The sequence below is a fragment of the Rhipicephalus sanguineus genome, chromosome 2 (assembly GCF_013339695.2).
Source record: "Rhipicephalus sanguineus isolate Rsan-2018 chromosome 2, BIME_Rsan_1.4, whole genome shotgun sequence".
In the NCBI taxonomy this organism is placed as follows: domain Eukaryota; kingdom Metazoa; phylum Arthropoda; class Arachnida; order Ixodida; family Ixodidae; genus Rhipicephalus; species Rhipicephalus sanguineus.
In genome coordinates, this window is record NC_051177.1 from 123,303,273 (window position 1) to 123,330,229 (window position 26,957).

The window sequence follows — 26,957 nt, forward strand, 5'->3', positions numbered from 1 at the left end:
TGCAACATATTTTTGCAGCACAATATTTAGCAGTCATGGCCGGGTATAGTTCATCATTTTCATAAAAATCGGTGATGATTATTTTTTTTAAAATGACCCTACAATGTTGCAATTTTCGCTAGTTTTGGAATTATGGCCTTTTTGGGATTTTATAACGGAATAAATATGCAGTGTAGCCGCATAACTTTTTGCTTAATTAGCGAAAAACCTTTCGTAGACTTGTGGGAAATATTTTCAGCTTCAGCGCTTTAGCGAAAACTGCGAAAAAAGACCCTTGAATTTGGGGTCAGCCAGAGGCAGCCACTCAAAAATCAATGTTTGCAAATTTTTCAAAAATGTACTGTCAGTCACACAAATTTAAATTTCCGTAGGCCGATAGTACTATTGCTGAAGATTTACCAAAAATTAATACTGATGTCCACAATGCGTTAAGTTTTTAGTGATAGGCCTCCAAAGTTGTGCAATCTGAAAGTTGCAGAATTGCCTTTTTTCCACCTGTTGTGAAACGCGAATTTTTTCCTAGAAATCCGTGACAATTTCCGCAAAACGAAGGTTCATTCCTTTCTATAGAGACATTTGCCCAGCTCATATAAAAATTTCGTGCAAAACAAAAAATAGTCGGGACCCCCCTTGGTCTGTCCTTATCTGAACACACCCCAACCTTCTCAAAAAATCAGGAAAATGCGATGTTTGATTGCTGCCTTCAGAATCGGTTTTTCTGTAGTGGCAGGGATCTTAAGATGGTTAAAGAAATTATTTGAGGCTGTAATTAAAAAAGTTAAATTAATTAACTTTTTAATTAGTGGAGTTAGGTGGTTGTGTCAAATGGGAGAATTGAAGTTCTTCGTGCTAGAAACCCATCCCAACATTGAGATTTCGAAAAAGCGGCCTCTAGTAATATTTACAAAGTAATGAAATTCAACCGAATTCGATGGCTTTCGCTGTTGAAAGCCGTTGCATTTCGTTGAATTTCATTACGCCACAACAATTACTAGAGGACGCTTTTTCGAAATCTCAAAGCTCGGATGGGTTCCTCGCATGAAGAACTTTAATTCTCCCATTTGGCACAATCACCTAACTACACTAATTAAAAAGTTAATTAATGTAACTTTCTTAATTACTGTCCTAAATGATGTCCTTAACTACCTTAAGATTCCTGCCGCTACAGAAAAAGCAATTGTGAAAGCCCCGAGCAAATATCGCATTTTCCTGATTTTTTGCGAAGGTTGGACACATTTCTTGAAACACCCTGTATATATATATATATATATATATATATATATATATATATATATATATATATATATATATATATAGAGAGAGAGAGAGAGAGAGAGAGAGAGAACTTCATTTGCACTCAATTTAATGTGATTTTTCATCTACAGAGTGAGAAGTTGCTTACCAGTGTTTCATAACATTGTAGAAAAAGTATAGTCAGTTTGACGTAGCATACACAGGAAGAACCATACATATGCGTGTTAGGCATGCAATAGTATTACAAGCAACACTTTTTATACATTGACCACACACCTTTATGCACGAATACAATTATGTCGATGGCGGCCTGCCCAATAGTATAGATCTGTATCATTCAATGAAATTTCGTTAACGTATAAAAGCTGCTCACTAATAATTTTTTTAACATAGCTAGCAATGACTGCACCTTTTCTTTTCCGTAATGAGTACTACACTATCTTGCACACATTCAGGTTCGCGTACATTAGTTCATTAGTTCCAGTTTGCCTTGTTTTCTCCCAGTCGAAATAATGTTTTCAGCGCGCAGTTATTATTATTGTTATTTCACTTATTGTGTTTGTTAAGTTGTGAACCACAAGTTTTCTTTAAAAAACTAAGAATTTCTGGCATTAAAGACGTCTAGTACATTCTATGTACTCATCGTATCGTAGTCGCGCATAAGTGATGCGAAAATGATCCATAACGTCACTTATGCACGACTACGCAAAAATTAAGATAATAAACTATTTTAAATACGGCACATTGTTGACCATTGGTTCTTCGCCATTCGTCAAATTGTTTTTTTCGGTGCGCCGTAAAATCACAAGTGTTGAAGATTGGGCGAGTTGGTTCGTCGTACTTGAAAATCGCCTGCTTGTTACGCAACGTCATAAATCTGTGAAATGTCGCGGCGTTAAAATAGCGCGTGCACTTTAAACAGCGCATTACTAAGCTGAACAATATGTAAACTTTTTTTTTTTGAATAGCCGGACAGTGTCTCATTCTGAACGTAATTCAAGAAGGCTGCCCGTCGATCACGACGAATCACATTGACAGCGGTTACTTAGAGCAGCTGGCGAGATGGAGTCATCATCATCATCATCATCATCAGCCTGTCTACGCCCACTGCAGGGCAAAGGCCTCTCCCATGTTCCGCCAATCAACCCGGTCCTGTGCTTTCTGTTGCCACGTTATACCTGCAAACTTCTTAATCTCATCTACCCACCTAATTTTCTGTCTTCCCCTCACGCGTTTGCCCTCTCTTGGAATCCAGTCAGTTACCCTTAATGACCACCGGTTATCCTGCCGACGTGCTACGTGGCCGGCCCATATCCATTTCTTCTTCTTAATTTCAACTATGATATCCTTAACCCCCGTTTGTTCCCTGACCCACTCTGCTCTCTTCCTGTCTCTTAAGGTTACACCTATCATTTTCCTTTCCATCGCTCGCTGCGTCGTCCTCAATTTAAGTTGAACCCTCTTTGTAAGTCTCCAGGTTTCTGCTCCGTAGGTAAGTACCGGTAAGATGCAGCTGTTATATACCTTCCTCTTGAGAGATAGTGGTAGACTACCATTCATGATTTGATAATGCTTGCCGAATGAGCCCCATCCCATCCTTATTCTTCATATGAGTATAATAAATATTTTCAATTAACGGTGTTGAGCCGTTTTTGCGCGTATATAACACTGTGAACTCATTCTTGCTGAGTGAGGGGGAGAGAGAGAAATAACTAGCGCTGCGAGTGTGTGCTTCTTTGCCGTCCGAATTCTATTTTGCGTTGTACAAGTCAACGTAGGATGAATCAGGACCAACTAGCACGGCTGTCAATTCAATCTCCTTAGCCCAGAAAACCGTGAACCTTGACCGTGAACCTTGACTCCACCCTTCCAAGTTTCCTCAGTGGAAGGGCTGGCCCCCCTCCCCCTGTAGATACGCCTATGTATAGATACCAGCCGCGTCGGCGACGCAACATTTCCTGAACGATCGCCAAGAAGACCTCGTCGCGTTTAATGCATGCCGGATCTACGGCTAATCGTGCTTGTTGATACGCGGCGGTAACAAGAAGGCCATATCGGGCACTGGCGCATATGGCATGCACGGCAAAGAATAGGTTCCGTGCGCCACGGATCAGCTGCATGCTCTCCCTCTCCGCCGCTCCGAAGGCGAGGAGAGCATCGAGTTGCCCCCTTTCCCTCGAAACCGCGGCCGGAAAGCGCACAGCTCCGTTTCGGCGGCCGCTCTTCGTCGCGTGGCGCTGAAAACCGCGTGTAAATCGACCATATATGACCACTGACCCCAGCAGAAATTTCAATTTATCTCCTTGGTCTTTCTCTGCAGCAGCAATGAAACTTCGCTATAATGAAATCACGGATAGACACGCTTTGTTATATTGAGGTTCAAAATACGTGGGGTTCTATGGACATGAAGGTGAGAAAAGCGAAATACATAGAAATCAGTAGCGTGGCCAAAATTTTTTTTTCGCGGGGGTTGAGCCATACTTTACGTATGTTTGTGCGTGCGTTTGTATGTGTGCAAAGTTGAACTTTTTTTCTGGACGGGGGGGGGGGGGGGTAGTGATCGAAATATTGCCGTGCTTCGGTCATCTTGGCGTTGCCTGTCCGGACTTCCGAGTGGGGGAATATGGGGCGTAGGTATATGGGCTGCGAAGAAGCTTTACTACCCCTAAAAGATAACCTTGCGCGTGCCTGCAGTCAGCAGTACCATATCTTTGCTGTAAAATAAAAATTATGTTACATGACATAAAAACAATATTACTGAGCATATGTGACTCGATGGCCTTCAGCATCAATTTATACTATACTTTGCGGTAATCTAATAAGTACAAGGTCCATTCACAAAAAAAACGTATATCTGCGGCCCCTGCCTCCACACTTCTCTTGTTTATAGTTCCCCAGAAATATTGAAATTGTAAAAATGTTCACCTCTGCTATGGACCCTATAGAAACGAGTAGAAATGGTTGGCTACAAAAATTTTAACCATGGAATGCTTTTAGCTGTCGTTGTCAGCGGCTTTAAAGTAACCTTGCACCAAAGACTAGCGCCTTTATCCGGGCACTCAAACGAGAACATCCGAGCGTAGTTGCGAGAACAAAACAAGATATCCGGGAAACCAGCCAAAAGTTATGACAAATGTGGCCTTTGGCTGTCAACCCTTCGTACAGCATTACATAGGCTAATTACGGCCCAAACAAATTAAAAATATATATATTGTTTCCGAGTTATTGGTGTTTGTTCACCCTGTCACTGAAGCTGTAACTTCTAGTACGCGACTTTCCAAGATATAGGACACCATACACTCGTTCTTTTCCAAGGTTTATCTCACACAGTGACAGGAAAGAATGGCGTCCATATGGACCAATACGCAGTGCAGAGTAGTGTAGTTTGGTGGAGTGTGCCCTTGAGAAACTGCAAGAGATTCTGGCATCTCCAACCATTCTGCTTTGCCTGTAGCCATATTTCATGCTTACAACTGCATCTCGACTACAGGAGAGCTAGCCATTTATTTATTAAATAGACATAGTACATCCGACACTCCATTATCAGTATATCGCCAACAGCATGTATTCAATACCAGATCTTCCAGCTCCTTTCAAAAAGCTTTTATTAGGACGAATATTATGTCCAAATACAGTTTCAGATAATTTATTTCTCTCATGACAAAGCAGCACAAAATTACTCTTCTTTCATGAAAAATCAGCACAAAATTACTCTATACAGAGTGTGAACAGTTATGGCTGTGCAATCACGTTGAGAAAACCACCACAGCAGATAAAAACAGCAAGGTATTTCATTTCAACACACCATCTAAAGCAACAAAATCCATTGTGTGAATGTTACGTTAAAGAAGTCGTGCAGGCGTGTTCTGACAAGGCCGTGATGTTTACACATGCCACCGCACTCGATGAACTCAGAGAACACAATACTTTTAGTTCGCCCAATATGCACAGTGTACTGCTAATGGCAAGAGACCCTTGACATGGCCAGCTGTCGTACACAGTGGAGTCTCGTTGACACAATCTTCATGGGAAGTAGAAAATAAAACGTATCATTCAGAAAATACGAGAACAGGCTAAATTAAATGGCAAAATTGTTTGTGGCATTGATGGATAATGCTCCGCAAAACTTATTACGTGGAGAAGCGTAACTTGACGATCTACAAACTTCAGTCGAAGCACTTCTATTCAACTATGTTGAAATAGCTTGTCAGTGTGCGCTGAATTTTCTTTTCTTTAATGTCTGTAAAAAAAGTGCCTCTCGAAGTTAATGGGCCCTGCAACACTTTTTCAGCATGGTCAGAAAATGACGCCGATCGGTAGTCGAGGCTTCTGAGAACACGCGAGCCAAACATTATAACCATAGGCGTGCGCACGGCGGGGGGGGGGGGGGGGGGTGTGCAGCCCACCCCCACTCAGTCACCTAAGAAGAGAGGGGCGCAGAGTCTGCCCCATACATTGGCTTAGTAAAGAGGGGGGCGCCGCGATGAACCTTCGCCCCTCCCGAGGGGCGAAGGTTCATCGCGCACGTCTATGATTATAGCGCAGCGCACGCGGTCTGGAATTTTACAATTAATTCTCGAAGTCGGCTAGAAATCGTTCACTCATCTTTCTATAAATGATGCCATATACCCAAATGACCGCGCCATATACACAAATTCACGGTCACTGGCTGATTTGAGCATCGTGCGCTGCATAGTTACCGTGGCCGCCGCGGGGGACCGCCACGTGCCCGCTCGTGATCACACTGAAAGCTCTGCGTTCGAAAGAAAAAATAAGTGCTCAAGGTCACGACATGCGCGTGACGTAACTTTTTCCCCCGTACCATCCCTCCATGCTTAGCTTCCAGCGCACTCGTCGGGACGAGAGAAGAGAGAAAGCAATTACAGCGTGCGACAAATCGTTGTAACTCCGGTCGTACTTGACGAATTCTAAATATTTCTGCGGCGGTCGATTCGTGAGGCAATTTACTCCTTTAATGACGCCATTCTATGGTTACTTGGAAAAGTGTTGCGAAGCTCCTTTAAAAAAAAGCAGCCAACATTTCCTCACTCAAACTCAACTGAGCATTCGTAATGAATTCTAAAGCAACTTCTGCAGTCGTATTATCTAATTTCCGGTGAAAACGCAAGCATATCAGCTGCAAGAGAGACAGAGAGAGAAAGGCAACGGAAATATTAGCTGCAAGAAGACACATGCTCCTATGAGACAATGGCTTGGAAATTAAAGAAAAAAAAGAGTATTCTCCGGAAAAATTTATTACGTTTAATCGTATCAATGACATTCCATTGTACCGTCTGTGAAGCTAGGGACATGGCAGAGGCAAGAGCTAGTCACTTAAAACGCAGACCACCTTAGCCAAAACATTTCTGCAGATACCCCTCTCCCTGCCCCGCAGACACCCCTCTCCCTGCCCCGCAAACACCCTACCACCGTGATAAGCTACAATGCAGGATAATGTGTGGTCGAGGCAAAACTAAAGGTCATTTTGTGTTTCTGAAAAAATAAATGAAGACTGGGTTTGTCTAACGTAACCACATGTACACGTTGAGTGACATGGAAGTAGGAGTACCCATCACTGCCACTCCTAGATGAATGTCGCGTAGCAAAAGTGTCACAACATATGGAGACGTACTACTCCACGGATCACGCCTTCAAGGAACAGCACAATGTGTGCTTTATGTGATCAGGAAGAGTCAAACTGACTGTCATTCACAAGTGTGAATTACTACAGTATGAAGCAAGCACTACAACTATGAAAGGAGTAAAGAGTGGATGAACCACTTAAGACAGGGACGCACGAGCACAGTATGTGCGAGCTGAAGTGCATGTTCCAATAAGAAGAAATTGTTCTAACAAATGGATAACCAACCTAACACGTCTTCCGTCAATGAGATACATAAGCTGACTATGCAGTACCAATAGCGTATTGCTGTGCAGGAGTCATAGACAGGGAAGCGATATGTGCAGTTTCTCTTCCTGTGTAAAAATAAGGATGTCATGTGAAAGTGGCCTTTTGCTTATTTCGCTTCATAGGAGATACTGCCAAACAAAATCGTGATAAAAAATGAAGTCTGATGTCAATATAATGTTTCAAATTGACTGTGGCTTTTTGTAGAACAAAGTGGCAAGCTGTACCATAATAGTGGGCATGTGAAGGGTATGTACCTGGAAGCTTCTTGAACAGGAAAACCCCGAAAATAAAAGTTAATCTCTTTGCTGCCTAAAAGATGAGTGATGCCACAGCAACACGGATCGCCCAAGCCAAGCAGCATGAAATTCATATCGATAATGTTTCAAAGTAAAAAAACAAAGTAAAATTTCAATTGCTTTTATATAGCAGGCAAGCTATACTGTGATAGTGGGCATATAAGTGTGTAATAGAAGTTTCTGGGATGCGAAATCCCTGAAAATAAAAGCCAACCTCCATGCTGTATAAGGGCCAGATTATTACAACTTAGAGATACCCACACATAGGTCACATGAGCTATACAGCAAACAATTCATGATTGTTCTTAAATTTACAGATGTGCAGTATAATAAAAAGTTGGGCGAGTTGGTGTTGGTCGTCCTGTGTCAATCTTTTCTTGGGCGCCGTTTTATTCGCGCCCCGTTTTCTTTACAGATGTAGCTCAGCCAAGCCAAGAAAAAATAAATAAATCCAGCTATTTTCATTCCTTCTTTGCTGCAAAGGGCTCCCATGATCAGCTGCTTTCCAGGGTAACTCTGATACCATTTGTTAAGGAAACTTGAAAATTTGCAAGCGCTTTCGTGGGATATCAAGACAAAATGTACTGACTTTTTTTCTCCCAAAGTGAAGACAACAGATACGTTACAGACCTGACAAACACACAATTATGCAAGTGAGTCACGTTACAAATTAAGTATGTAAAAAAAAATGTCACCAGACAGTCGTCACTCGTTTTCACAAGAACAATCAAAATACAGAAGAATATAGCGGGACACCACAACTACCGAAGCTGCAAGTACAGACACCAAGCTTCCGAACAGTACTAAGTGTGATATGCGATGGGAGTGCAGTGTACGCTAACACGTCAGCACTGCAAGATAAGATTACTGTCAGGAGGCAGATAACCAATGTGCACAGGAATAAAAAAAATTATAGCTGTGAGACAGTAAGTCACATAATTATTTGCATTATTTACGAGAGTGCTTTCACTGTTGATTGCTGTGCAAGGATTCTGTAGAATACAGATGCAGAAATAGAATGCATTTGATTATGCACGACTAGTACTATGTACTACGCCTTTCATGAGAGCTGTAAAAGAGCTTCTGACGTCACAAAAATATTTAACAGTTATGGAAACAATGTTCCCAGCAGAAGCCCTTTCATGCAAGAACAAGCCAAACAGTGACAGAAAAGTCAACAAGAATACAGCTTCGTGGCCCCATTTCCCAGAATAACAAGGAGGCATATGCATCTATATTATACAATGCTCTTGCATCTATGCAAACTAAATTAACTTCTTAATCACATGCAACACGCTAAAAATACGCAATACCCGACAGACAATTTCCCATATAAAACTAGAACAAGTAGTTTGTTCACAGTGCATAATCTATTTGCAATGTGCCATGCTTCCAAACTTCGTTGGGCTACGATGGCCGATACAACACAATACACAACTGTGCTTTGACGAGGAACTTTGACGCCCAAAACTTGGTGGCAAAATTCACCTAGCGCAGATATCTTCATTTGAGCGTATCAGAGCGTAGTATACTAAAAACAACGCGTTGAAATAAATGGCCACTCAGTCAGCCCCTACAAGAACGAACCTTCAGATATACTCATTGCTGGAACATATCAGTAGTTAAAGAAACTATGCACTCCTTGTGGTGCTCAGTGCATACTTTCTGCGAACCAATATAAATGTGTGACGAAACAAAGATAATTTTGTTGAAGATTGAAAAAATCTTAATTAAGATGATGCTTATCTGTGCTAATGTTTTCTTTCTTGTAGAAGTGCTAGTAAGCCACAAACATTGCCTTTTCGCACATACTCCAAAATGTTGCCCTTTGTTAACCTCAGCCAATAGAGCCAAGTGTAAATACGCCGTAAGTAATTAGCAACCCTCGCCACATATGCTTGTCTACCACGACCTCGAAGAAACAGCTTTATTAAAATGTCCAATCTACAGGAGATTTATATTTTTTTCTTACTGATGCAAAATAGAGTTTTTATAAGTGCACCTGGAGCATAAAGCAGTTCTACAACATATATCACACCAGTCCTCGGCTTGGAGAACACCTACAGTTTCACGTACACACTTCAGCAGTACTAAATACCCGTCTTGTTTGCCATGGTTCCTCACAGAAAGCACCCATCATTGCCAGTTCAGCTAGACCCTTATGCTGGCTCATAGCTCGCACAATTACAACAACAAAGACCCAGCCCAAGAAAGAAAAAAATTTTATGCACAGTTGTAAGTGGGAAAAGCTATTACTTTTCTTCATTATTTTTTCAAGAGAGCTTTTAGGCAAAGCTAGCCGAGGAGGGTCAATATCATTAAAATGTAGATGATTTGTGGCAGTCCATGCCTGTACACTCGTCAAGACTACTATAATAGTTGTTAACGTGTTCCATTTGTTCAAAGGAATACTGACAGGGAATTTACTGTTTTGGAGGGCACCCAGATAAATTACTGCATAATTGTATTTATTCCTATGTGCAAGCCTCACTTGCGAGACACGTGACGTGTGTCATAGTGTCGGGACAGATGGACATGCTCCTTTCAATAAATTCCCACAGCTATGACACACAAGTTCAGCCAAGAGTAATATGCGCAGAACTAAATTTTTTCATAGGCAACTTGTTCATGCCATACCTTACTACAGAACACCAGCAAATTCTGATTGGTGTCACAATAATGTAGACTGTCAGGACTACCATTCTGGGAGAAATTTATATGTTAAAAGAAGATCTGAGTGTTTCCTGACCATCAATATATTGTTAAGACAATGGCCAGAACGAGGTGAACGTCTTTCAGCACATCATCTACAATCATGCGGAGTGTAAACAGTGCAGTGTGTTATTTCAGCACCAAGTCAATGGGGTTGCCAGCATGATTAAAAAAAGAGGTGTACATGCAAAGAACATGGCGTGCGATGGCGGGCGACAAACACTCGCACAATAGGGTGTTGGTGACAGCACAATATATAGAGCTGCACAAACGTGAGTCGCCAGGAAACTGCTCCGGAGCTAGTCAACGACAAGTTTGCACCGACAATTAACTGTAAAGCATAGTAAATTTTGTAACAAGCCATCACATGTATTGCGCATTCATGCACATGGATGTCAAACTTTTGCCGGTGTCCTTTTCAGTGTGACCACATCACATAGCTCAACAGACTAGATGATACCGTTTAGAAAAACCACCGTAAACAAAGTTTTTCTCCGACTCGATTCTGTAAGATACGAGGTTGCATTGTGCAGTGTGTACTGCTTTTTGAAAGAGCATTCAGGCAGTTGACGTCTCAGGTTATTAAAACTAAGGGATTTGACACATTACTACTAAAAAAATATCTTTAGCAATGCCAGATGAGAATTTTCATGCCTGTATAATCAGTGACCTAAGTTTCATTTAAAGCTTGTTAATTTAGTGACAACAGGAACATGTTTTCTAGCATGTAATGGCAGCAAATAAAGTTAGCCAGCATTCAGAGCATAATTTTAAACTGTTTCTTGCAATGGTTTCTAGAAACAAGTGCTCAAAACCTGTCACAAAATACATTGCTGTTCCCCTAACGCATTTCCTAACAGATTCTGCATTTAATGAAGTTGATGCTGGGCTAAAAGTTTCCATCAAGTACTAGCCAAATGTTTTGCAATCCTGACGACACATGTCCACAATGGATATTAGAGAAAGGGTAACGAGCAAAATGAAATGATTTAATAACTGAACAGGCAGTTCTCACTTGCAAACGTTGAAGTCCACCACAACTGCGAAACTATTGTATTCTGAATCCCCTATCATTATAGATCTGAGACACCCAACGTAGAAATGCATAGTACGTGGAAGTCTCCACATTTGACGTCATTTTGTATCGCACACGGCCAAAAGCACCGCGGAGCTTAGAACTGAAGTCAGATATTATACTAACACAAGTTCCAAACTGTGAACTTTCATTTATTAAAAATCTTGGGACAATGACGCCACTGGGGAAGGGGGTAATATAGCACACACTTATTCTTTGAAGTTTGCCCTGAGTCGCACATCTCTTCTGAGACACACACTTTATTAAAAATAATTTAAATTTAGAAGCAGTGTCCAAACAGTAACAAACACGGAACGGCAAAGAACTGAGAAGCAAATCATTGTTTTCAATCTTCAGTAGCCTTTCAGCGACTTGAGTGCAACCGACTTTGCTGATATCGGAAACTTGTCAGAATAAACTAGCTTGAAGGAAGTAGCCCTCTGATGTCCTTTTAACAAAAAAGCGTTAAAAGGTACATACAGTGAGAGACCAACACGGAACTTTTCTGAAAAAAAGAATTTTTTGTAAAACATGGGGCAACATATGTAATATCGTAAAAAGTGCCCAAATTCATAACCTTTCATGCAGAATTCAGGAAGGTTGGTAGCTGTGTGCTAGTGGATCGCACCACTGTGTGCCTATGAGACAAACAAAAACAAGTGCTTTGACAACTACCACCACCAATTGTTTTTCTCTAGCGATATGCATAAAAATGCATTTGTAAAAAAATACGGATGTTTTCCAGGTATAATTTCTTTATTAAACCTCGACTCATTTAACTAGCACCCAACTGCTAATAAGAATACGAATGACTGGAGCATCTATGCCCGTCAAACAACAAGTGACAGAACGCGAAGATACTGTGGTCTGTGTGCTTTCAAACTACACAAGCAAAATTCTGTTTAACTTTGCTATTGACTTTTAAATTCTATGCAAAATACTTTATCACAAAGTTATTGTGCATATCTTAGACAACCATTTGACATTTCTTCCGTCGACAACATACTTCGCTCGACGTCACTGCTTACTGACACAAGGTTTCCAAGCAGGAGTTTTCTCAAAGCGCTTGGGGTGCAACAATGCAACAAATAGTTCGTAATATAACTTCGTGGTAACTCGCATCACAATGCAAAATGAAAATGACTGAAATAAAAAAAAAAGGGACAGGCACCATTCTAATGCTGCACCAAATGCGAGCATTTCCAGATCTAATGTCCTCAGTGTCATTGGCCAAACAATGGGCCCCATACTGCAATATTTTCTGTATTTACTGAAAGGGTAATAAGCGAGGGCAGCGTTGCCGACAGACTGCTTTCAAGAATTGCATCACTTCTGCGAGATACTATTGCAATACTTGGCGCCAAATTTGCCCTGTACATGGCCATCGGCATTTCCGGCAAGATAGATTAAGATTAATGTTGTGCCATAGGAATACTCCCCAAATTGTGCAACCGTTTTTAGAGAGTAAGACGCATCCGGTGCCAAGTTGGTGCGTTACGCATGAACTTTCAAAGGTGACTTTTGAAAGTGATTGCTCAACAATACCACCTCAGTGTTCAACGGTGAAAATTCAGCAAATGTCTGGCTGGTTAAAATGATGCGAAAGTAAACTTCCAGGTTTCCTTTTGGAGTCCTGGCACATACAGACAACAAAAGTTTGAGACAGTCAATGGTTCAAATTTGTATGTCTCCCAACGTTGACCACACAGAGTGGAGACGAATGGGAAGGTTGTAAAGGTGACACTGTTGGCATGGCAGACTTCGAAGTGTGAAGCCAGGCTCTGGTATTGAAAATAAATATATGGTAGGTGCCACACCAAGCTGCTTAATTCCTAATTCAAGGCTTAATGCACAAACACAGATCGCTGTCAAGTTCGAAGCGTATCAAAGGACTGCTCCTGCCAGCCATGGAGTGTCCTTAGGAAACTTGCGTATAAATACAGAGGGCAAGGAGCAGTGTCTTCTTTGGCTTCAATGGCGGGGATTGGCAGGCTGGAATGGGAACACTCGCTTATCACAAGGCGGCTGCTGCTGCATTTGTGTTTTGTGAATGCCTTCGGAGTTGCAATGGTGGTGCCTTTCACAGTAACCGCAGGCCTCCGGTGACCTGATCGACGAGGTCCATCCGCCCCATTATCCCTAGAACCGTTGTCGATCCCTCAGGAACCTGGCGAGAACAATGATGCGAGTTAATACAGCAAAAGCTTGTTCAGTAAAAAAAAAAAAAAAAAAAAAAAAAAAAAAAAAAAAAAAAAAAAAGGAAAGAAAGAAAGAAGACACGGATGGAGGCATCACCTTGAAGGGACACTAAAGGCAAATATTAAGTCGACGTTGATTGTTGAAATAGCGGTCCAGAAACCTCGTAGTGCTGCTTTTGTGCGAAGGAAGTGCTTATTTTGAAATAAAATCATGTTTTTAGTGGTCCGCATCGTATTAGCGCGCTTCAAATCTCCCGCCTGAAAATACGACTTTCATACGTCACTGCCGTGCCCAACGTTGCCCGCTTTTACTGCGCGGCCGCCGACACTAGTAGCAGCCGAACGGAAGTAGCGCGACCCACAGTAGCAACAACGGCGCTGCGGCAAAGACTTGCTCGGATGGGCACATTCAAAGCCTTCACCAAGTTGCGGTTGGTCTCGTAATCCTCAGTACGAAAGTGCAGCGAGCACACACGCAGAGGTTTTGACTGTTTAGCTGGTTTAGCACACTGGCGCTATTGCATGACACTAAGCCACTTCGAGCGTGGGGGTTCATTCCGCGGCACCCAGTGAAAAGACACACCGGTTTCCTTGCTGCAGCAGTGGCGTTGTGCACCATTCGGGCATCCAGCAATATCAAATGCATGCGGCATTTTGTCGAACTTTCTGTCAGAGCGACTTTTGCGAGCGCGCAAAACACGCACGGCAGTACGCGATCCCGAAACTACCACTGAGACGGGCGAGGCGCAGTTCGGCGAAAACGGAACCTTTGAACCACGCGCGCCGTTCCCCATGGCAACGCCACGGAGGTTTTGTTTTCCATGAATCAAGCAGAAACGAACAAACAGCATTTTATTAAGTCTTTTGATGCTCGGAACGTTCTTTTTTTACTGCTGCTAGTTTGATTACTAGTGATTTATTGTAGGCCGACGTCCATACGTCATCGGGATCACTTCGAAAATGTCCCACTCGTGGCGCTCATCATGTGATACATTTAGCTTAATTTCTCGGTAAGTAGGGCACTGCTGTTGATAATATTGCCGTTTTAGAAGTTGTCATACATTGGGCTTTCACTCTGACATAAATTGTTATTTGCCTTCAGTGTCCCTTTAAGGTTCCCGCACATACATTACAGATTTGATGGTGGCTGGTAGAGCCTACATAATTCATTATCATAAAAAATCAACAACCACATATTTCACTGCCGAATGAGCCCCTACTTTTCGAAACTCGGTATAAGGCAGAGAGTTTCTTGGCAAAAGGTTATGCTTTGAGTACAGATTGACCAACTCTGCAATTATGTTGCACTCCGCAGAGGGATTAACTATAGTAATTAATCAAATTTACTAGTAATTGCATTAATCAGAAAAGTCCGGCACAGTATGTGTGCAAACACATTATTATCATGGTTAGCACCACTGTGACATAGACAAATTACCACCGTGCCAACACAACTCAAGGCAATCCAATCAACACTGACGCCCTTGATGTATCGTCAAAAGCTGAATAACAACTTTAACCTGTGACAATAATAATAATATCTGGGGTTTAACGTCCCAAAAGCACGATATGATCATGAGAGATGCCCTAGCGGAGGGCTCTGGAAATTTTGACCACCTGGGGTTCTTTAACGTGCACCTAAATCTAAGTACGTGGGCCTCAAACATTTTCGCCTCCATCGAAAATGCAGCCGCCGTGGCCGGGATTCGATCCCGCGACCTTCAGGTCAGCAACCGAGTGCCATAACCACTAGACCGCCGTGGCGGGGCTCAACCTGTGACAAAACAGCCTCTTAAGGGGAGATGCGGGTCGAAAAATGCGAGTTTTCTAAAAAATTATCCATTTTTTGTTTTCACCTATTTTGTTAAGATTAGTACCTCTGCTGTTCTGAAAAAAAAAAAAAATATCAATGTCGAGACTCAACTGGAAATGCTTTAAAATTGCGTCTAAAGAGCACAACGTGGCTGTCAAAAGGCCGAAAGTGTGTCATCTTCGAGCACCTGGCCGCTGATAATGTGCCGCCGCTCGCCATTGTCAACCGCATGAGGCGAAGAGCCGAGCCTCACTCCAAATAACGACGGTTTCCTGCACTGCTGCAACGCAAGAAATAATAATGAGAAGCACGCTTTTGCCGGCTTTTTCGAGCGCTGCGACTGGCTTTAAATCACGTGGTACGGATCGCGAGCCGCCATTGGCCGCTGCGTGCCTGTGTGTGCTGTGAAGCCTACTTGCAGGATCCGTGTCTCGTCGAGCAGCGCAGCTGAACAACGGTTTTCTCAAGTGCTTATACGTTATGGATGAAGAAAGCCGTACAAAGCACAGTCACCGGCCTGTGAAGTTTCACGCGGCGCACAAATTTCGAGGATGGCGGCGCAAATCAAAGCTGAACACTCAAACAGCGAGAAGATCGTCTGCTGCCGCAAGGCGTAGTGGCAGTGACGCCGATACGTCCGACGAGTTTGCCACAACATTCGAATATGTGAGTGACTTCCAGAAAAAGATCGGACTCTTCGAAGACGAAGAAAAATCACAGGACGACGAGTCTTCGTTGATTGCTGATATGACAGCACTGAACATGTTGGTTTAATCGAGGGCACTCCAGTTTTGAACGTGTTCTGGAAGAGCTTGGCGTGCTCCCGCCTCATCATCTGGTTGCTCTTGGCACATCACGGGACAGCACACGCCAGAAAAAAATGTCTCAAAAACTAACAGGAGAAGCAAGGGCTCGTCGGTGTGCGCTGAAGAAAAAATCTCTTGTCGAGGAGTCAGCTCAAAAGAGCTGTGAGGGCCAAACCTATGGTGCTGGCGCATTTTAATGGCAGTGGCCACTACAAGGAGGATTGCTCTTTCTTGTGTACAAATTTAGTCGCATTCAATGACATCTTTGATAAATAAACATGCAATTTTGACTTTAAAACTCGTTTTTCTCAAAACACAAATTTTGCCATTTTTGTCAATGTGCCCCTCCTTTTTCGCGTACTTCTGGTGCTCAGATCTGCATGAAATTTTTCCCAAATTTTTTCCAAAGTACGAGAAATGCAATTATCTTGTTTAAGTTTCAATATTCTTATTTTATAATAAAAAAAAGTTATGTAAACTTTTACTAGGGTAGGAGAAATATGAACTTACCACGTTAAAATTTTTCACGTCTAGTACATATTTTGTATGGACATCCTAATTAGTTATTCGCATTCCACACTTTATTTGAAACATTATGAACTATCAATTGTAAAAAATTATTGAAGTTTAGGTCTGAAAAGAGGGGGTGCAAAAGGCTTAAGTTTTTCACTTTGTCATGTTGCAGAACTAAAAGCATGCAACTTGCAAGAAAACTAATTATATATTTGAAATTAGCACAAAAAGTTCTATGAGCAGCTCAAGTTTCATTGCTCTAGGGTGAATATTAAAGAAAACGTGTCTTCGAGTAGCATCTCCCCTTAAGAGGTGTAAATGTCCTTACAATTCTTGCGTAGCATTTCACATATCGTTTCTAGTAATGCATGTACCACAAAGCACATAAGTGAGAGCTGCCACCACTGCAGAAAATTTATAAAAGAAATAGACAAGCATGATTCAATTAGTGGCTACTGTTGTGAAAGAAGAAAACAAGGACTGTGTGGAAAAAAAGTAAAGTAAAAGAAAAAGAAGTGACCGGTTCTACTTCCTCATGAACGTATATCCGCTTGAGTGTTTCCCGATACCTTTGGTACCATATTGCCTTCCGTAACTTCCTCGAACATCACGACAACAGGGTATTGCATACGAAGTGGCTCAAGTGAATGGCCTGAAGAAGGCTACTGATGAAGTTGGTCAACAAAGTAGACTGCCCTTCAATCTCAGACACCAAATCTGGTGAGCCCTTGCTTCAAATGCATCACAATGTGCCAAGCTATAAGCTTCCCGCAATTAACTTCAAGATGGAACCTATGACTATCGTGAAATCCCTTGAGAGCGAGTGTGAGATGTAGCTACAATACGATGATGACTGCCATCGCAAGTTTAAAAGAACCATAAAAGACTACAATTAATCTCCTCCCGTCACCAGCGACATCACTGAATGATGCCAAGGCAGGTTCCTTCGCAATTCTGCAGGCAACTGTGCTATCTTTAGAAACAATGCTTATGCACCGAACCATTTTGTGGAGACATCATTAGATGGTTGTCGTTTTGAGAGAAGTCTCAAGGTGCCAGTGAAATGAAATCCGCCTCTCATTGTGACAGAAAAGTATCATTATGCAGTGATGTGATTGGTTGAAGCCATCTTGGCGCAGCTTTTGGAGCAGACAAAACTCGCCTTGGAGCAGTTAGCAGTCCCACATTTTCAAACTCATATACACACAGTAAAGCACTGGCTCCACTACCCTTTCTCTTCTGCATTTCGCACACTTGCACATTTCCGTTACATTTCCGTTTGCCCTGGGGGCAAACGAAGCTCGGTGAGCGAGCTAAAGATGCCTATGATGGTACTGCTTGAGGCGTACCACATAAACAACTTGTGTAACGCACGAACGATGGTTAGTGGCCATCACCCGGGTGATAACACAGTTTATGTCAGGTTACGACGAGCGACTATCACGAATGGTCCAAAATTGTTGGCAAGAACATTCCAGTACAGTCCTTTCATGTGAACAGGATTCCACAGCCAAACGTAGTCACTAGGAGAAAAACTTATAGCAATATGCCTGGCATCGTAGCGACTCTTGCTTTGTTTTGTGAGGACAATGTTCTCAGGCGTGCGAGTCAACGTGCTTCTTCGGCACAACACAAAGTCTGGGCGATTGAAAGATCTTCCTGATCAAGAAAGGTAGTGGAGTGTCCAGAAAACTCTGTAGGTTTCGTCCATAAAGCAGGAAGAAAGGTGCATACCTAGTAACTTCATGCTTGATAATATTGTATGCATAAGTTATCAGAGGTAAGATGGCATCCCAGTTCCTGTGCTCAGCATCAACATACGTCGATAGCATATTTGTAGGAGTGTGATTCGTCCTCTTGGTGAGACCGTTAGTTTGAGGATGGTAAGGAGTGAAGTGGCAATAAAGAAACCACAAAGGCGCAAAAGTTCTGCAGCAACTTCGGCGATAAATTGTCATCCACAGTCACTAACGACAACCCATGGAGCGCCGTGACGCAATACGACCCGTTGTAGCAGAGAGGAAGAGACAGCAGCCGCTAAGGCAGACGTAACTGCCTCTGTTTCTGTACATTGAGTTAAATAATCCATGCACACTATAATGGGGTCTTTGGAAGCGGTCCGGGCAAGTCGATGCAGACTTTTTCAAAAGGAGATGTTGGTGGAGAAACGGGCTGCAAATAACCTGCCAGAGCAGTCATGGTTTGCTTGTGGCGCTGACAAACAGCACAGCTGGCAACATATTGTTTCATGGTCTTCCAGATTTTCAGCCAGTAAAACCTCTCACGAAGTTGCTGTAGTGTACGTTTGAAGCCAAGGTGACCGGACGTTATGTCACCATGCATAGAACGAAGAACGACTGGGCGCAAGCTTTTTGGCACCACTAGACACAATGGCAGACAGTCGGCTGAGTAGTTCTTGCACAGCAAACCATTAGAAATAGTCAAATGCTTCCCTGGGGAATCATACGAAGCTTCCAGTAAGGGTTTCAAGCTAGGGTCACGTTGTTGCTCACTCTTGAAGTTGCTGAGATCTGGAAAGTCGGACGAGACTGAAATTAAATAGTCATCGAAGTCATCGTCGTCGGCATTTGTGTGTGCTGAAGGAAGGCAGGAAAGGCAACCAGCATCCGCATGACATCGTCCCCTCTTATAGGTCACGGAAAAGCCGTACTCTTTGAGGTGCAACGCCCAACAAGCCTACCAGCCAGACGGGTCACGGAGTCCAACAAGCCAGCATAGTGAGTGATGGTCAGTCACTATTGTGAACTCGCAGTATGTAGATACAGCCGGAATATCTGGATGGCAAAGACAACTGCTAAGCACTCAAGCTCGGTGACAGTGTAGTTCTTCTCTGCTCTGGTAAGTGTCCGATTGGCATAAGCTATGACATGCTGGCGGCCGCTGCAAATTCAGACGAGCACAGCGCCAACACTAAGTCCACTAGCATCAGCAAACAATTCGGTGAAACCTTCAGGATCAAAATGCTTCAGAATAGGTCCTGCAGCAAAAATTTCAACTGTTAAAATGCCGCCTCACATTTATCATTCCACAAGTATGGTGTGTCTTTATGGAGAAGGGACGTCTGTGGAGAAGCAAGCCACTACACCCGCCAGTGAGGTGAGGGGCAAAGATAGTGAGGAGATTGTAGGGCTGCAGGGCATAAGCAAAGGACGTGTTCTACGTTTGTGTCCATATATGGGCAACTGGAACACGAAGGGTCAGAGCGGTAGTGATAAAGGAATAGGCGTGCTGGAGTGATCAGAGTGCTGAGTTGAATGGCTCTCAGAGTGCGTGTTTGGACAGAGTAGAGGGAAGGGTGTGGTGGAAGCAGAGTCTGCAATGAACGCTGGAGGTTTTTGCAGTGCTGCTTCACAGTTTCCTTGTAAAAGCGTGCCTCGTCCGCTGTGGGGGGATATGGACAGGGGACCACTGGCACCCGGCTATTAAGGGGGGAGGTGGCGATTGAAAAAATCTTTTTTGTTTGCGGACCTAGAGTACTGAAATTTGGCAGGCATACTGAATAGTGTCTCGAATAGCTATATATGAAGTTTCATTGCGATATCTCGACTAGTTTTCAAACTACACTGTGTTACATAATCTGATGACATAGTCTGCTGGTGAAAAGCCTAGCATTGTAACAAAACATGCCAGGAAGGTCCGAAGTGGTTTTGATCTTTGCTCAAAAGAACACTACACAGGATGACATTATTGAAGATTGTCTATTCCTTTTAGTTTTTTTACAAATAACATCCCCATCAGTTTCACGTATTACATCAGAACTTCTCATGCACTAATTATCACTTACAAAAAAAAAACTAGGCCCTAAGCAAGGTAAAGAATAATGTCATCCTGTCAACAAGACTTCAAGGATTAAAATAAAAAAAAGGGAATCAAAATCTGTGTAGTAGTTGCCAGGATATCTTCTCCACGAGCTGAGCAACATGCCAAAGAAACAGTATTGAGAAAACTGCGTTTAAAGTTTGGCCTTCTCTAAAATACCTAAAGGTTGTGATCTTTGTTTTTTTTTTATGATGTTTCACTTCTTGGACATGTGGCCTTTCTCCAGTGTGCCTTTGTTCTTTTTTCATAAACTTCATTTTTTGATCTACAAAAAACCAGTATGGATTTCAAACCAAGTTCTGTGTATGAAGGAGTGGTGTGATAAACACGGCAGAAAAGAAGATATTGCAATCTAATAAGGCCATATACTGAAATAATTACACATATTTCTTGTATTTATGCTGTCATTAGCATAATTAAGTCTTGCTTATTGATAACAATTAATCATAGAATAATTTTTATAAAGAGAGAGGTTTGTTGTGACAGAAAATGGCTCACACCATGACAGCCGATGCCTTCGTTCCAAATAACAAAAAGTTATGGCCAAGACATTAGTGGCACAGGGATTTTTGAGCAGTTTATTCAATGGACGTGAGTCGGGCAGAATAAAAATTTGTCCCCCTGCTTCCTACGCGTTCTTTGCCACCCTCGCGTATGAAACGTATTATCATTCGGCCGACCGCGACAACGCTAGTCTATGAAGCTTTCATTGTTCATGAGCGAGCTGATTACCGGCAATCCCCACATGACTTGGCACCCACACCACAGTGACCAAGGCAGGGGAGAGAAGGGAAAGAGCATTGGAAAGGTCATTATGAAGATCCGCTATGACATGCTGGCGGCTGCTGCAGATTTGTACGAGCACAGCGCCAACACCGAGTCCACTAGCATCAGCATGCCATTCAGTGGAAGCTTTGGGATCAACAAGCTTCAGGATAGGCCCTGAAGTCGGCAAAAATTTCAACTGTTGAAATGCAGCATCACACTTATCATTCTACAAGTACGGTGCATCTTTAGGGAGAAGGGACGTCAGGGGAGAAGCAAGTTGAGGAAAATTTTTAATACAATGGCAGAAATATGAGCAATGACCCAGAAAACTTCACAGGTCCTTCACTGTTCGCAGTTGCTCAAAGTTACAAACCGCTGCAGTCTTCTGTAAGTCCGGTCGTATGCCTTCTCTGCCCACGAGAAAGCCTAGTATGAGGGCTTCACTTTCACCAAAATGACACTTTTTGGAGTTTAACACAAGGCCTGCTTTCCGTATGCAATCAAGCACAAGCGACAAGCGGTGGTTGTGCTCTTAAAAAGTCATTCCATTGTAAAGGTGTTTATTGGCGGGCACTCGGTGACGATGCATGACAGCGACTCTCAAGGTGGGGCCGACTCTCAGCACGAGCTGCATTCTGTGTAAAAGGAGACGAAGAGGGCGACTCACTGTAGAGTTCCAAGGCATCGCTACACCATAAATAATGTCATCCTATTTTCGTCCATGGAGCACTTTTATCTATAAATCTCTCAAATGTCGTTGGAGCGCTGCACAAACCGAAGGGCATATTAAACTCAAAAAGACCGTCAGGTGTTACAAAGGCTGTTTTTTCCTTGTCTGATGAGTGCATAGAAATTTGCCAATACCTCAAATGCAAGTGAATAGAAGAAAAATAGGAGGCAGAGTGCAGACAGTTGACGGCGTCATCTATACATGGCAGCGGGTGGACGTCTTTTTTCGTAATGGTATTTAGGCGGCGTTAGTCCACACAGAATTTTCGTGAATTGTCCTTCTTTTTGACGAGGATGACAGGAGCCACCCAGGGACTGCACCATTCTTGTATCACTCCCTTCTTCAACATGTCTTCAAGCTGCTCAGCGATGAGTTTCTTCTCAGAAGGCGACACGTGATAAGGCTTCCGACGAATTGACGGTGGTGCTTGCCCTGTATAGATTCAATGTTGTGTACAAGATGTTGTGTATGATGTTGTGTTGGTGGCGGCACACAGGTTCATATTTCGTCTTGGACAAAGTCAAACACTGAAGTGTAGTCTGCGAGCACCTCCTGCAGCAGAAATAGAAACCGTTCAGTAGAAGGAAGCGATTTGTTGATCATGCGCTGAATGTTGGCAGAATGATCAGGGTAGAAATTGGGGTAGGATTTCTTTAAGACTGTCGATAGTTCAATTGACCAGACAGTAAGAGTAGTTTACTCATGAAAGCTTGCTAATTTAAGTCCTTCAGGCAGAGATACAGGCTGCGCCGAAACGTTCACGGTCCACAAGTCAGCACAACTGTCGACAGCAAGCACGAGGCACAATAACGTTTATCTTGAGTGCGTTATTAAAATCCGACTCAGCTAAACCGTAGCAAGAACCCGTATGAGGACGTGAAGAGTTTACATGCACGAATATTGTGGTCTGCGAGGAGAAACTGTCTTGCAACATTCAAAACAGGTCCAAGCTATCACCACTGGTATCTTCTGTCAGCAAAGTGGGCAAGGCGCTGTGAAGAAAAAAATGTGCCACTACCACAATCCGAAGTGGCACGGAATTCACATAAGAAATCAATACCTAGAATAATGTCATGAGTTGAACATGCAAGTACAGTTAATTCAGCACTAAACTTTTGGTTTCCTACGACAATTAGAACAGAGCAAACACCAACCGGGCGCAACATTTCTCCTCCACCACCGCTGAGGGTAGCGTTCAAATTCCAAGCGAACATTACTTTAGTCCCATGGCAATCTTTAAAAGACAGGCTCATTATAGAAACTGCAGCACCAGTATCAACTAGGGCAACAGTACTCACATTGTCTACATGAACACACACTACACACTTTGTTCTTTACCATCACACCCCAAGGGGGTCTTGAAGAAGATGGTTCTGTGGCCTCGCCCCCATTGGTCGTACCACTTAGTTTCCCAGCGGCGGTGGTGACACCGAGCGACGACGCGGTGACCGGGATCGCTGCTGTTGTGCTGGCGGTGGTGTAATGCTGCATTCCGAGAAAGGGAAGTCAGCGCTGCTGCGCGCTGCCGTTGAAAGGAACTCGACAATGATCCGGGCTCATCAGCGTGCACGCAGGCCATATACACGTTGAAACGCAGAGCTCGCTGCTGGCAGCGGTAGCAGTACCTAGCGATGTGTACAGGCAGCCCGCAGTTGTAGCAAGTACGGGTGTCGCGGCTAGTCGTCCCCGGTGAGCATTAACTCGCTGCTTAGTAGAAGCTCGGAGATGGTGGCTGAGGAGCATATCTCCGTGATGCAACTTGCCTACGTTCCTGGTTTTCAAGTGGCCGCTTGCTCCTTCTTTTACACCGCTCGGTGTAAGCTGGGCAAGGCTCAGAGTAACTTTGACGTGACCGTGACACCGATGGTTCATCAGTGTGCGTATATTGATGGTTCATCAGTGTACGTATATTGACGACTTATCAGCGTGCATTCGTCGAATGCATGTTGATGGCATACGTTAGCTGTGTCCACAGCTTGTAGCTGGGCAAGCTCTTTAACCACTCGTCTTATAACCGAGGAGAGGTCGTCATAGGATGGGATAGTAACACTTGCGATTGTGGTCACATTATCAAGATGCCCGAATTTCGGGAGGATTCTCCTCCTCTTCAGTGCTTCAAATGCACAGCAGTGCTTCTTTAGATTGGAGGGAGTGTTTAGGTCTTCTTTCTTGACATGAAAATTATACACATCTTCCGCGATTCCTTTGAGGAAATGGCCTACCTTATTTTCGTCAGACATGACCGCACTCACGATTCCAAATTTCGAAACAGCCTCAATGTAGGTGGCACACGTTTCGCCAGGTAACTGAGCTCTGTGTGAAAGCGTCTGCTCAGCTTTCTTAATCTTAGCTGTCGAGTCTCTAAACACTTCTTCAGTTCTTGCACAAAAATTTCCCATGTTGTTAATGGTTGTTGAACCAGAGAAGTGCAGTCCCAGTAAGAAAAAAACACCATATTCTCGACCTGCTTAACAGCGCTCCAGCGGTTGCAGCGACTCACTCTTTGGTAGTGCCTATGCCAGTGCTGAAAGTCTTCATCCGGCTTCTGCCAAAAGGTCCTTGGCTGACGCTCTGGTGTCCTGTAGCAAGCTTGTCCCATGAGATGAGACTGTTGCTCACCAGTGGCAAGGTTATTATTGCCTTCTCCTGTGTCATCCATGTCTGGTGGCCGCGGTGGCAAGCCAGCCAAGCGTCTGCTTCGTCGCAAAATCGGTAGAGCTGGGTCGTCCGCACCTCCACCAAACTGTTACGAAGGAATGGGTTTATTTACAGATGAAATGAAATGACATGGAAGCAGGAGCAGTGCAACTGCGGTCAAGACCAGTCCGGTTCGCCCAATCAGACAGTCCAAGCGCCGGCTCCACTACCCTTCCTCTTCTGCATTTCACACACTCGCACGTCTTCTCAGCAAAATTTCACAGGCCTCTGCCGTGAGTGGAATTGCTGATAAATACTGACTGCAGTACCATATTAAAACAAGCATTCTACATGACCTTTTCTTGAAGTTAATTAGAATGAACAGTAATGCAAATTTTAATGAAAAAAGCAAACATCTGTTCCAGCACATACACGTACTGCTCACTGTAATTAATGCAATCAATCAAGTAAAAGGCTGCCATCCTACAAAACCCTGTAATTGCACCAAGTATTACTGAACTCTTAACACCAAAACAGTAGGAAACTATATTTACTCGATTTAATGATGCCGCAGAACGAGATACTAGTAGTAGTCGTAGGAAACTTTATTTATGCATGATGGGGTAGTTGGCATTGCTTGACAGTGGTGCCCCCCCGGAGCCCTCCCCCCTTTCAGCAAGAAACATTAAAATCTAGAATTACCGCTCAATCGATTCCGTAGTCACGTACAACACTAGAAGGCAGAAGACACGTCAAGGCCGGATACATACAAGCCCACACCAATGTGCATGCGCCCTACATCGTCGTCATGGGCCAGACGGACGGTGTCTCCACCGTTGGAGAGCACGGCTGACAACATGAGTGGGACAATTTACTTGACCGCAGAGGCTATCGGCTGCTGCACTTAGGTCACTTGGGCTGCGCCTCTCCTGTCTTCTTAAAGGCCAACTCCGGCGATTTTTTGAGGTCAATGGATCTCAATAAAATTCGCTTGGTACGTTCCTTTTCATGTTTCCGTTATTTATGCCAAATTACAAGCTGGAGACATATGTAAATTCATTACAAATAAATTTTATTGATTGCCCCGACTCTCCCCACCTCGCTTCCCAGAATTATTGGCAACATTGTGTGCGTGACATCATTTTTGTTAAAGTGGAAGTGATGGAACCGAGGGGCCACTAGAGCGTCTGCTATCCGCAAGGCAACAATCGCGTGTGTTTGGCGAGCGCTTCGTTGGCTGGGCGTGTGAATTTCAGTTCCTTGTGGTAATGCGTGCGATGGGTGGCAAGTGGTGTTGCGCTGTGGGCTGCACACGATTCTCGTTGGTAGTCACGAAACACTCGCACCTAACGATTACCCTGCGTCTTTATATTAGAGCTAGAAATGCCAATTTACCGCACGGAAAGTGCGGTAATACCGTACTGGCCGAAGAATGCACATGCGTGAACATCGTACGGAAATACTTTCCGTAACATATACAGGGTGCACCGGGCCTATCGGTATATGGGGAGCTGCACGTCGTGCGAAACAACGTATCCTAATCTAGTAACGCGGGTGCGAGAAGGTGGCTCGTACTTGGCTTATATTAAATTCCTTCAGCCCTACCAACATCCTGTTTTGTTTAACACCGCTATTGCCACACTTATGCACTCTTCCCATAGCAATATTAAGAAGCTTTAGTTAGTCCGCAAACTTCTCAGCGATAGCATTTTTGCCCGATCACGGCCGCACAAACTTGGGCCGCCTGGATAGATGGTGCCATCTGGCGGTGGAATGCGCAACCAGGCATGCAAAGAACTAAACAGGTGTGTCCACTTCATCGAAGAGGAATGGATTGGCGATTTTAGTTCGCCTACAAAATGCGTCCGAATCGCAGCTGTCATTTTCCGACAGCTCCGAGGAGCTTGTGCACGTAGCACGGTCAGTCACGCACAAGTTATATTTCTGAGGGAGTCTCCTTTCCCCTGAGCGTCTGGTCTTCACCGCTTACGCGGCTTTCATACTACGCGCTGGCGGGACCGGCATGCCTTGCATTATTTCCGGTTTTTCCCTACTTATACGTCACGCGAAGACAGTATACATGGTTGGGTTTCGGTGTTGCGCTTTTTTGTTTATATAAAATTATTCTCCAATTTGCCAAGTATTTCTGCTATCGGGCCCGTGACAGGAGCGTCTCAGGAACATAAAAGCACCATTACTTTGATATGGCCAAAAAATCGCCGGAGTTGGCCTTTAAAGGAGCACTGACACAAAAATTTTGCATCCTGTTTTTTCTGTTGCAATAAGTAGCTAACGACCCACTTATCAAGGCTGGAAAGTTCGTTTGCTCAAGCGCACGACAGTTAATTATTTGGAGAAGGTTTTATAATGCCCACTGGCGGTTTCAGTTCCAGAGAGCGCCGAG

The 26,957-nt window shown here is 43.6% G+C and overlaps 1 protein-coding gene and 1 long non-coding RNA gene across 3 annotated transcripts in view; one reads left to right on the forward strand and one right to left on the reverse strand.

Moving 5' to 3' along the window:
- The window catches only part of LOC125757216 (uncharacterized), a 78,997-nt gene extending 65,474 nt beyond the window's left edge, over positions 1 to 13,523 (forward strand). The window contains exon 2 of the long non-coding RNA XR_007415149.1: positions 13,462 to 13,523. This is a non-coding gene — a long non-coding RNA (uncharacterized LOC125757216). The remainder of the gene's footprint in view (positions 1 to 13,461) is intronic.
- LOC119383620 (probable peptidyl-tRNA hydrolase 2) overlaps positions 4,846 to 26,957 on the reverse strand; it is a 50,406-nt gene continuing 28,294 nt past the window's right edge. For both annotated transcript variants that reach the window (XM_037651876.2, XM_037651875.2), the window contains exon 6: positions 4,846 to 13,415. In XM_037651876.2, coding sequence (XP_037507804.1) covers positions 13,329 to 13,415 — 87 coding nt within the window. In that variant the 3' untranslated portion in view covers positions 4,846 to 13,328. The remainder of the gene's footprint in view (positions 13,416 to 26,957) is intronic.